The sequence below is a fragment of the Apis cerana genome, linkage group LG12 (assembly GCF_029169275.1).
Source record: "Apis cerana isolate GH-2021 linkage group LG12, AcerK_1.0, whole genome shotgun sequence".
NCBI lineage: Eukaryota > Metazoa > Arthropoda > Insecta > Hymenoptera > Apidae > Apis > Apis cerana.
This window is the reverse complement of record NC_083863.1, coordinates 1008074-1020940: the sequence shown is the minus strand read 5'-3', so window position 1 is coordinate 1020940 and position 12867 is coordinate 1008074. Positions and strand designations below refer to the sequence as shown.

The 12867-nt window shown below is 36.2% G+C and overlaps 1 protein-coding gene across 22 annotated transcripts in view; it reads left to right on the top strand.

The window, feature by feature from the left end:
* LOC107992684 (collagen alpha chain CG42342) overlaps positions 1-12867 on the top strand; it is a 194021-nt gene that overhangs the window by 146902 nt on the left and 34252 nt on the right. For 9 of the 22 annotated variants that reach the window (XR_009832234.1, XM_062083206.1, XM_062083203.1 and 6 more), the window contains exons 2-6: positions 4660-4730; positions 5679-5714; positions 6878-6913; positions 10797-10870; positions 12605-12689. Coding sequence is in view for 21 of the 22 variants with exons in the window: in XM_062083206.1 (XP_061939190.1) it covers positions 4660-4730; positions 5679-5714; positions 6878-6913; positions 10797-10870; positions 12605-12689 (302 nt within the window). In the remaining variant the exon portion in view is untranslated. The remainder of the gene's footprint in view (positions 1-4659; positions 4731-5678; positions 5715-6877; positions 6914-10796; positions 10871-12604; positions 12690-12867) is intronic. The other 13 variants (XM_062083219.1, XM_062083210.1, XM_062083208.1 and 10 more) reach the window with 5 other exon arrangements.

Genomic DNA, 12867 nt, shown 5'->3' with positions numbered 1-12867 from the left:
CAAAGAAGCAATTTGAGCCGAGGTAAAGTAAGTAACGATCAATCTCATCCCGAGAACGGGATCCTGGCGAACAGTTGGAGGCCCCTTTGTATCGTTTCGCTCATTTTCCATCCGCCTGAAGCTATTCTGTAAGCGAAAACGAAGTGTCGTTAAGTTGACCGAGAGTCCCTTGCCCTTGGTACGGTGCCAAAGCGCCGCGTTAATCTCGTTCTTACGAGGGGGGAGGGAAGAGAGAGAGGAGGAGGGCTCCCCTACCCTGGGAACAGTTCCTGCGGGAACAACCGTTCCAGACGAGCGTAACCGAGGTGAAAAGCGCACCTCGACGAGTATTTTCGTCGCGTCTAGACCGATGCCTTTCCATCCTTCTCGTACGCTTTTCCACGTCTGTCTCTTGATGTTTCCTTCCAGCCGGCCCCAACCATGGATACCATTACGCTTCGAGATCCGTCTTCATCCTCCATTAAATTAAAAAATTGGAAATTAGAAGTGTAAATAATGATTTGCTTAACTTTTGAATATCTTGTTAATTGTAATTTGGAATGATAATATTTATTAAGGTTATTATAGGAATGTAATTGGACATCTATTTTCTGTGCAGCTTCTGCTGGCCTCTAGCGCCGTTCTCGAGTACTAAAAAGTTTGGCAAAGCGTATTGCCAAGGACTCTTGTTCCACGGGGGAGGGGGGAAAAAAAACTCGTTTCGAAGAGTTTCTTTCGTTCTCTCAAGAGAAATAATAATATGATGTCTTGACGAGGCAGATTATCGAGACTCGTTTCTTGACGTTGATGCATGAAAATTTGAGACAACACACAATAGGAGTACTTTTAGGAATTTTCTCTAATAAATAAGCCTCGTTTCTGTACACCAACTTTTGTTTCGACTTTCTCATCGTCGAATCTGTCTCGCGAATATATTAACGTACGCGAGAGAGAGCGATCAAGAAACCAACAAGTAGCGTTAAGTCAAGGAGTATTCCTCCTCTTTTCCGGTACAACTTTCCTCGTTACTCGCCGGAATTCCTCGAGTACACACTCTCTGTGGTTGTGCTCGTCATTTGCGGTTTGACGAGAACTCTGAGAAGAAGAAAACTTCTAGTTACATCCACGAGCCAATGGGAGACGAGAGAGAAACGGTTGAAAAGTAATGGTAACAACGAGGCGAAATGGAATATATAGAGAGATATCTCTCTCTCTCTCTCTCCCTCTTTTTTCTCATTCGCCTTCTAGTTTATTTTAGTTTTATTTAGTTTCTCCACGAGTAGAACGATCGATCGCAAGAGATTCTTGCGGTTGTATCGTCCATGTCGGAGGTTTGCTTCTTATCCTTTTGTCCTTGTTCCATCTTGGCTGCCATTTGCCGCTTTAAAGTCGCTGTCGTCTTCTCATCTCCCCTTCCCCTTATTTTTTCCTCTTCGTAATAGCAGAGAGAGCAAGAGAGAAGGAGTATAAACAGATGTCTTCATTACTCTCTCTCTTTCTCTCTCTCTCTTTCTCCTCTTCTGTCGTCGATAATAATCCTGCGATGAGCGGATGTACCGTGTAACGTCTACGTTACAGTTTTCTTTCTCTCTTTTTATGGCCTCTTGTTTTTCTTGTTTTTTTTTTACTCTTTCTCCGTGTTTTGTTTTTGTTCGAGGTTAAAAGGAGGAAACGGTCGAAAGTTGGAAGGTGACGATGGTGTAAAAACGAGATGAACAGCTGGTGAGGATAAATTTGAATGAAGGGAACGCAACGTGGTTATGACGCGTTGTATATTAACAGGGATTCAAGATGAACCAATATTATTAAGAAAATTTTATAAGCATCTTAAATCACGCGAAGAAGAATCAAAGTTTTGTCGAAATTACTTTTTTTCGGTCGAATATTTTTTAATAGGAAATTCATCGATGAAACGTACTTTAATAACTATTTCTATCACGTTTATCGTCATTGCAATGTCATTCGTGTCACGACGCGATTAACACGTGAGAATTTAGTTATGATAGATGCAGCAAGACTAATTAAATGTTATATCATATACACGATATTTATTACATTAAAAATGTTGCCTTAATTTTCTTTCTTACCATTAAATTCGAACATTCGATTCCTTTCTTTTTCAAAAAATTATCCTTTCTCTGAATTCACAAGAATCATTTCCAAATATATTTTCGTTTCATCCCACAATTAACACGAAGAAGAGAGAACGAGAAGATTAATTTCTTTCTTACCATTAAATTCGAACATTCGATTCCTTTCTTTTTCAAAAAATTATCCTTTCTCTGAATTCACAAGAATCATTTCCAAATATATTTTCGTTTTATTCCAATGATTAGCACGAAGAAGAGAGAACGAGAAGATCAAAGCTAAGGTAAAAAAGAGGAGGAAAATAGAGGGGGAAGAGGCTGGAATGGACGATATTAGCCGGGCGTGAACCAAAAACTTTCTCGTGAACTTTTTTTCCTTTTTTACAGTCCGGGACACGAATATAAATCTCCTCGCCAGCTGACGAGGGGGGGAGGAGGGGAGGGGAGGGCAAAGATGAAATAAGAAACGTGCTAACAAGGAAAGTTGGGAGGGTCGATATCGGCAGATATTGAGGGAAGAACTTGAAAACAATTCTCGGACGGGGTTGTGACGGGCAGAAAAAACTTGGCTAATATTTCCTGGCCCGGAAATAAACTTTGATCGTGGCCTATATATATATCTATGAGATTAGATCTTTGAGCAAATTTAAATGATAGATTTTTTTTTTTTTTTAGATTTTCCTAACTGTGAAATTGCAAATAATCTTCTTGTGATGTGATTTGTAACATTTGAGCACAATGTATTTTTTTTATCACTAACCCTTCAACCCTTTCGATGCTACTTTTATGATGTGATAGGATTTTATTCCGTTTATATCATGTTATTTATTTTTTATAATCGTTATTTCCAGATTCTTCTGAAAGAAACGGGTTGTAAGTTATTTAAAAGAAAAAAAAGAAATTGATAAGAATACTCTAATTATAAAACTACTATTACTGTAATAAATTAAATTCAATTTGATTGGATAAATATGAAAATTTATCGTATTGTTATTTCTGTGGAAAAAATAATAATAATAACAATAATAAAACAATCAAAACGTTTAAAAGACCCTATTCTCATTCTCTGAGAACATCGTTACAAAGATAACCATCGTTATCTCTGGAAAGGAAAAATCCTGCCCTCAAAAAAAAAAAAAAAAAAAGAAGAAAAAAGAAAACACGAAATCGGCACGAAAAACACGGGGCAGAAAAATATCGAAAAGAAAAACGATTTCCGCGGGAAAATAGAAAAACGATTGAAATCCCTACGAGCGTTGGGAAAAACGATTTCTCTCCTCCCACAGCGCACAGAATCACGCATTATGGAACGCTTTACACGGGAAATGCGGTTACACGAAATCTTATTACACGACAGACGCAGCGACACAGAGCTAAAACGTTGCTCGAAATTGCGAGGTAGCCTCGGGATCGATTGATTTTTTTTCGCTTACGTTACGTAACGGTGGACGAGAAATTTTCGAAAATATCCTTAACCAAAATGGGGGGAGGGGGTAACTTCGTTTTCAACTTCGATCCAGAGCTTTTTTTTTTTCTTCTTTTGCGCCCTCCTTCCTTCTTCTTTTCTTGCGTGCGCCACTAGCGATGGAAGTGAGCAGGTTGTGAGTACGCTTTTGAACATTGAGATTCTGATTCTTTTGTGAGTGTGTGTTTAAGAAAATGAGCAGTTTCGAGTGGGATAATAAGATAGAAATATTCGTTTTTCAATACTGTAATTTTTATGCTTGATGCAACAGTAAATTAGGAGATGATTAAAAATTATTATTCTTCTTTTTGGGAATAAAATATAGGAGAATTTGTATTGAAATTTTGTAAAATTTCAACGAGATGTCAATTTTTTAAAGCTTCATTGTTACTATTTATAAAAACATTTGAATATATTTTAATATATCAGAGGATTTACAAGTAAATATTATATAGAAAATCAATCAATTCCATTTTTTGAATTTCAGCACTAAAATATATGAAACTTGTATACATTATTAAAAGTTATGAATTAATTGAAATCCGTGGTAGATGAAGTGTATTACATCTTAATAAATAAGTTTCAACCGATATTTTTCATTAGTCTCTAAAATTTCCAAAAGTGTTTCATAAATTAACCCTCATAACTTAACCCTCTAAATATTTCCAAATTTCAACACCAAAATATATACCATAATAAATATTTAACTTTTTGGAAGAAATGATTAATCTTGATGGATTTTCTAGAAACATTCCAATTTCCAAATTTCCAAATGTATAGATATTTTTCAAAAACTAAAATTTGCCTGATAATATTTTTATATCTAAGTTTAAAATACTAAACGCTGAATAAAATTAATCTTTTGGATTCGAAATTTCAAAGCATATAAATATTCCTCAAAAACCAAGCCAATTTGCCCAAAATACCGTATGAAACGAGTGTTTTGGATTCGGATTGATCCCATCACTATGCGTAACCTTCGTTACCACCGTCTATCTCAGCCGAGAGCCACTCGCGTGTTTCGCTCCCAGCGCCGAAAACTCATTTCCACCCTTCTCTCTGTCCTCGCCCTGCTTTTTCGTTCAAGTGCGTTCAAAGTATCGATTTATTGTTTGTTCCTGGTTGTAGGTCCTCCCGGTGAGCCTGGAAAACGAGGGAAAAAAGGGAAAAAGGGCGACCCTGGGGAACCAGGCCCGCAGGTGAGTAGATCCGTTCCTCCGTTTCGTTACCACCCCTTTACTCCCTCGATCCTGTAGTGCACCCCGTCGTGCTGGCACGTGCGTGTTTTTTTTTTTTTTTTTTTTTTTTTTTTTTTTCCATAGTGTAGCTCGATGCATGGTGTGTAGTTTTTGCTAACGATACAGCGTACATGGTAGAATACAGGAATTCGTATTTAACTTTTGGCGACGCAGGGTATGCACTTCTTATCGAACCACGTTTGAAAGAGGCGATCAACTCGACAAACATAACTTTTCAAATCTTCCAAAAATCTTCATAATTTGCAAGCTATTTTTTTTTTTAAATAGCATGAAAATTACTTTGTTAACTCGCTTGGAATTGTGATTAATTATTTCGATATGATACAGTATAATATATATATATATTTTGTGCCATTAAATCGCTATTTTGTACGATTTTTAATGCGCCTCTCTTCCCTTTTACGCGTGTAGAAAAAGGGAAAAAAGGAGCCAAAACTTTTCATTAACGGGTAACAACAATCGAGGCTTTTGTTTTTTCCGACCCAGTGACGAACACAGGTCGAAACGGAATCTCCGGCAAAAAGTGTCGCTTTTCATCGGTGCGTGGATGAAGTTTATTGATCGTCGAACGAAAAAAGACCGGTCTCTGTCACCAGGGAGGGGGGGAGGGGGATATTTGACCCTGTGATCTAGCCAAAGTTTCGATAACCGAGCTGCGTACCCCGCGCGTGCCGTGTTTAACCGCCACTTGAGATGATATCTAATTGGTTGGAATAATTATCGGGTGTAGCTGTGTATTTTAACCGGATCTTTTCAACGCGTCAATCGGCCGCGACGATACAAATTTTGCTTTTTGCATGAAGAAACCGCGAGAACACTCTTTTTTTTTTTTTTTAACCCTTGCCCCCTTATGAACGAGTTTTTAATTTTTTATACCCCTTCTTACAGGGTGTGGCCGGGACGCCGGGCAAGAACGGTTTTCCGGTATATTATTTTTTATTTTCTTTCCATTTCTTCTGTCACTTTATTATCTGTCCGCTTTTCTATTTCTTTCCTTCTATCTCCTCTCTCTCTTTCTCACGTCGCCTTTTGTACACATCACTCCATTCGTCATGTTGTCTGCACGTAAACGACGGCTAAATCATGTTTTTTGTATTAACAAAATGATTATTATAACGTTGATGTGTCGAGATATTTATTAACAAGGATTTGATCATGATTGTTGCGATAAAATATTCGAATATTTAAAATTGTTGACGATTGTAGATCGTGAGTAGAAGAAAGTTTTATAAATTGTTTTTTTATCGAACATCGATGTTATATAATTTTAAAATACGAAGAAATATTCGAATATGTTTTTTTTCTTTTTTAATCTCGTTCTCCTTTTATTTTTTTCCACGTGTTTCTCTTTTTCCACACGCCCACTTTGTCATATTGTATTTCCTTCTTCGTTTGTACAATTTGCGCTTTTTTCCCCCCCTGGATTTTTTGGCAATATCCTTTTTTTTACACTTTCCTCCACAGCGTCAGATTTATGGATATATATATATATATATATTTATATATATATATATATATATCGATTGTCAAATCGAAGCTCGAATATGCTTTCAAATATGATGTTTCGTTGTGTGAAACCGTCGAACGAGTGGTAAAAATTTTGGAGAAAGATGCTTTGGAATATCGGTTTGATATTTTGAAGAAGAAAAAAAAAATCGGAGAATGGAATGAAAAGATATAATTAATTCTACCTTGCTCAACAAATTCTTACATTGTCGAGTAATTTTTCTAGTTGGGATAATCACGATTTTTTGGGATTTTATATTCACGATGCAGCAATTGTATCGAATTAACCCTTTCCACGTGTCGCTTTTCGAGAGATAGATGGAAAGAAATCTGAAAAGGAAAAAAAGAAAGAAATATATACTTTCGCATTGTTCGATGGTAAACGTCACATCTGAAAGCATCATTTTGATGTGCTAGAACACACAAGAACGAGGCCTCTATCTATCGTATGCCCGCATACGTACGTTACGTCATATCGCAAGGAATGATTTTATTTTATTTTTATTTTATTGATTTTTTTTTTTCACACCTTTCTCTTCTTCTTTTTTCTATTATTCAAACTTACCAGCGTGTTCTTTCAGGGACCTATTGGGTTAGATGGACCAAAAGGTGAGCCGGTAAGTGCACGCACAAACCTATCTATTTTAATATAAATTTTCCAAGAAGAAATTATTTGTATAAATTTCTATGAAGCGAATATACAAATATATATATATTTTACAAAATATTAATGCGTATCACGTTTAAATTATTGACGTTGAAATTAATTAATTAATCGACTGGTATTAAAATCAATTGTTATACAATGTCGAAATCTGACGATATATTAGTGGCAAACAATCAAAATCTGTAATCATTATTTTATCGATATTAATATTAATTGATAAATGTTTGTAATAATTACCACGAATTAATATCAAAATGTTGATTTAATGTACAGAGTAACTGTAAAACAATCAATAAAATATTTCTTATCTTACTTTTATCGATCGTGCAGTAATAACACACGAAGAAAATTACAGTATCCAAATATTAAGAGTTACCTGACTATACATCATCTTCGAATATGCTCTGGACATTACAGAAGGTAATATTATAACCCTGTTATCGCTGGTTAAACTAAGAGACGTTAATAGCCAATAATTGGTAGAAAGAGTAATCATACGTTGTCACAGAATATAGTTGCATCGTTTATCTTCAAAAGTCAAAATTCTTTGAAATCAAGTGAAAAAAAATTTGGCAAATTTTCTAACGTTTAAAGATATTCGTAAGGATTTTCAGAAATCATTATTAAGGGATAGGGAAATTAGGAATTTTTGTGTTTATTTTGAAATCAATATCTATAACAAATATTATAAATAATAGAATGTTATAATGAAAGATAAAATTCGCGCAAAGATTCGGGGAGAAATTTAAATGTTATTGGCTGGTTGCATGTTTATGCATTTATGGAAAATTTTAACGTTAAATATGTATGAAAGCGTATATGATATGGAAAAATGTATAAAATATCTAAAGTAAATTACACGTTATGATATTTCAAAGGTGAAACGAACTCTGTTTATTTATTTATTTTCCAATTAATTTATTGCATTCGCGAAAATATTAGAGTTTCGATATAAATGCGAATGAATATTTTTCTTCCCTTTTTTTAATCTTTCAAATATTTTAATTTTTCATAATATAACCACGTGATCGAAAGTTACATATCCATTGCATATAAATCCAACATTTTATTTCCCTTTACAATTATCTTCGAGTCATTTTCAAATTGAAATTCGACTCGAAGAACGAATTTACGTTCAACACGTGATAATTAAATGCAAGGAAAACAAGTGAACCGTGTCATTCGCTTGCCATTACAGATACGATGTTGCGGAAACGTGTCACGTGTTAAATTGATCGCTGACAAAATTAAAAAAAAATAAATAATCAATTTGATACGTGAGCAGGAGAAAAATTCATCCTTATTCCCTTATTATTCGCGAATATATTAATATGGATGAACACGTAGAACAAATACCAATAATTTCTGAATTAACTCTCAAACTTTTCTACTATCTCTTTCTCTTTTCGCAGAGAAACAAAACTTTAAAATCTACGCGATGATTTAAAGCGTCCGTAAATGTTGAATATTATCGAATTATTGGATACTCCAAATACTGAAAGAAACGTTCCTTCGCAAATTTTAAATATATATATATATATACACATCCAAAAATCTACCGCTTGAAAAAGCGGAGAAAGAAATTCCGCGCGGAAACTGCTCCTCGAACGGAGATAAAAGGTCACGTATCGGGAATACAAATACACGGCGGTGTATATAACATGGTTGTTTCTTCAAACGTGAGGTTCATACGTGACGCGCATGCGCGAACGCCGAATTCCGCTTTAATTGTAAATACTTGGAAGGTCTGATTCGGGTACGGTGATCACGTGTTACACGCGTGCATTTCGTCGCAGGGGAAAACTCGGAGAAACGGAGGAGAAAAACGAGGGTGGAGAGAGAGGAGAGGAGAGGGGAGGGTACGAGTGCATCGCAAATATCGCGCGATATTTGTTCTGTCTTGATGGTGGTGCGGTTTTCTGGTTCGAAAGAATTTCGATCGAGCTGGTCTTTTACCTTCGCGTTTGCGATTCGAGCCTCGCGTGTGTGCGCGCGCATACGTGTGTGCAGCCACGAAGGTAGCCGACGGCCGTCGATACACTGGACGAGGCGTCAAAAACTTGCTCGAACAGCGGGATTGAAAAGTTTTCTTAACCCCGTTCGACGCTTAAACTCTCTTTCCAATATCGAAGGGTCTTAGGCGCTTTATTGTATTCCGTGTTGCAATCTTTTTTCCCTCTCTCTCTCTCTCTTTATTATTCCCTTTTCCCACGTATCGAAACGTAATTTGTGAAATGGAATTCGTCCCATAGGGAACTCGAAATTTTTCTTGAACAATTGAGAACGTTGGAACGAATGATTCTTTTCCATATTTTCGTTCTATTAATTTAAAATGATTGATCTAAGAATGAACGATAGAATAATTGGAGTAATTAATCTTGATCCAATTTAAAGTAATTCCCATTCGTTCTTATTCACTGGGGGCATTTGTCTTCTTCGTTTTCAATTCGAAAAATAAGGAAAGATACAGCTATGTGACATATAATCGCTCATGTGCACCAAGTCTTAGACAGTCGATCGATTCTTTCAAATGTGGAATACGAAGCAATTGTTTGAAGAAACCATAAAATATTGGGTTAATATTATTAGGAGTTTCCTTTGCGAGCAACGCGTGGAAACTTAACTTTTGTAATCTTAATATTCGATGCTGAAATAGAATGGAATGAAATTTGAAATTTACGATATATATTAGAAATGTAGATAATTGATAATGTAATAAAAAAATAAGAATTAAAAGGTAAAACGATTAGAATTTGAAAGATCATTCAAAATCTAGAATCGTATAATTTTGATTCTTTTCCTTTTTCTAGATCGTTCGACCTGCTTAATGGCGATTAATAAATAACGTTACATCTGGAAAAGTTTTGAAAAGATTATCATGACGTTTATATACACGTTTCTCTAATTTGAATCTACGTAATTCGTTTCCCAAAATTATCTCCTATCCTAATTCAAATTTATTTATTTATTTCCCCCTCTCTTTTTTTATTATTATCAAAAAGAATCAAATGAAAATCTTATAATTAATCCCTTTCACGCGACAAGCTTCGCGCGTCAAATTTACATGTAAATATATTGCAAACCAGAGCGCGAAAAAATTATTCCAAAGTTATTCGGATTACACGTATCGCATTGTTTTCTCAAAAAATGAGAACCATTCCACCACTATTCGATACCTCCACTATTAAATGATAAAATTAAACATGCTGGACGCTGCTTTGATGCAAGAGAAGCATAAAATGGGGGACGAAATAAATATTTTTCATTTGCATTTATTATTATATAAAACGCTATTTGCTTGCTAAAAAAATCGTGACAGGATATATGAAAAATTTTAAAAAATTATACACATATTTTTTTAACTTATCGCGTTACTTATTTTACGCCAAAATTAAATTTCTTTTCTCGTGTATAGCAAAAATAATAACAAGCATAGATATGTAACTTTCAAATTACGCGATCCACAAACATAAACGGCACTTTTCTATTTCACAATTTCTTTTATTTTTTTTTTTTATTCAAACAAAACTACTCTTACGATATCCGAGAGCGAGTTAAAAACCCGCTGTTTTACAAAGGAGAAACGCGAAAGCACGAAAACCTGGCCAGACTGTACAATATTCGAAAGAAAAACAAGAAGGAAGGAAAATTCGAAACACAACGCGTCGAAGAAACATCGGTCGAGTGTGTTTTCGCGCGTGCACGTAGAAGCGAGCCAGCTAAAATTTCGAAGCCGGACATGTATTCTCGAAATAATAGCGGTCGATTGTTATTTTCTTTTTCTCCATCCAGATATAACCAGGTGTATTTTCGTTTTTTCTTTTTTTTTACAGGGGCGACCGGGAGAGAAAGGGCAGAAAGGAGAGCTTGGCAGTCCTGGTTTCGACGTGTTTTCCGCAGTAAAGGTATCTAGCTAACGTTATCTAGAGGAGGAGACAGGGTGCAGTTTAATCAGTTTGGCGAACGATGTGCAGCAATGTGAAATAAAAGTATTCGAACGTCGTGGTAGGAAATTACTCGTCGATGGATTCCGCCATTTGTCGAAACAAATTGCACTTGTGACACGGATTCGTGTTGTGGAAATTATCAAAAATTGTGACTTTAAATTATCGTGGAGGTTAACAGTACAATCATTTTTGAAGAAACGAGTGATATATAAAACTAAATATTTACGATCGATGGAAATTGATGTATCGGTTTCATTGCGTTCAATGTCACCGAGAATCAAGAGACGACGACGACTGAACTCAGGAGTTTGGAAACGTAAGGATCGTCTCGCACAAGTGCAATTTGCTTCGATAAATCGATTTCTACCATACCATTCGAACACTTTGGTTCTACTAACTGTACTCGCGTGCAACACGCCAAAGTATATCGTTTCTCTTTCGAGCTGCACGTTCGCCGCCCTTCCGAAACCAATCTCGCCGAATTCTGTACATCAGCAACAGAGTGGATGGAACGTGGAGCAAAAACGTGGCACGAAGGATAAACGATGTATTTTCTTCGAGAGAGAATGTATTTTTATTTACACACCTCGTGATATAGATATATGTATTAAAAGAAACGTGTTCCAATTGGGAAATGTTAATTTTTCAAGCTTGGTAATTTCTTTATAATCGATTTATTTATAATATCTTTCATCCTCTCCTTAAAAGAAAGAAAGAAAGATAAAATTTCTTGGTCGTTACACGCTCGTCAAAAAGAGTTAATGTGAAGACTCTACTTTTCTTTTTAACGCAATTTCGTAATTAATTCCCAAAATCGTTAAGACGAGCCGGATAATATTATCTCGATGAAATTTTCCGATTGGAACAACGTTCAACACGTGTTACGTGTAATCAAGATAATTTCCGGCAGCAATTTTTGTAGAAATGGACAGTGAATCTCGATGTTTCTCGTTAGCTCGACGATTCGAGGACAACGGCTTCGTTCTTCACTATAATTAGCATTTGGTAATGTTTAACGGACATGTAATACAGGCTGCCACTGATGAAACAGACACGGCATGAATTGCGATCAGCAGTTGCGCCTAAACGCGAATATTTATATACACGCACGCAAAGTGCGTGTATTGAGAGATCGAAGCCTGGTTCTCGATTCAATATAGTGGCGAACAACACTCGATATATCGATTTCTCGCTCGATAATTTCGCCACGTTGCGATCGAGAGTCCGCGCTTTTCCGTTCGGTACTTTTAAAGGAGCAGTTTAAGAAAATTGTTGGATGAAAATATTTTTAAAACGTACGAAACAAGAGAAACTGCTCTTTGTTGTTTTTGCAGATGGAATTTTTTTCATCGGAAAGAAAGAAAACTTCACACTTTATAATTGGGATCAAATTTCAATTCTATTATTACGTTCTTTCTAACTTTCTAATTTTATTTAAAGTTTTAAAAGTTCAATTCAGTTAGAATTCTCTCGCGTAATTATGAGCCAACAAAGTAAGTTGCTAGCAGTTATCCAAATTTCACTAGACGACGCGTGCGCATAAAAATCGACCATAACCTCGAAAAAATTGGAAAGCTGGACTCTCGATGGCCACACGTACATACACACGCCTTATTATTTTCTCACAACGACAACAACGCATCGATCTTGGACGATACAGATTAACAATATAAACCATGTTTCCGCCTACGGGTCAATGCACAGGGATTAGGGTTAAAGAGGTCGGTGACGACGCTCCGCGGCGGGACGCTTGGCTATGCGGAAATCGTCGCTCTGAAGGTAACCGGCCTCTTCGGAAGGCGACACGGCCTCGTGTTGCTGTTCACGAATCTCTTCTCGTCGTCGCTACTCCTGCTTCTCGTACCCTTATCTTTCTTCTCACCGCTACTTCCCCCCTCTCCTTCCCCATCTGTCTGTCTCTCTTTCTGTGTGCGCGGCGTACCATCTGCTCGCCCAT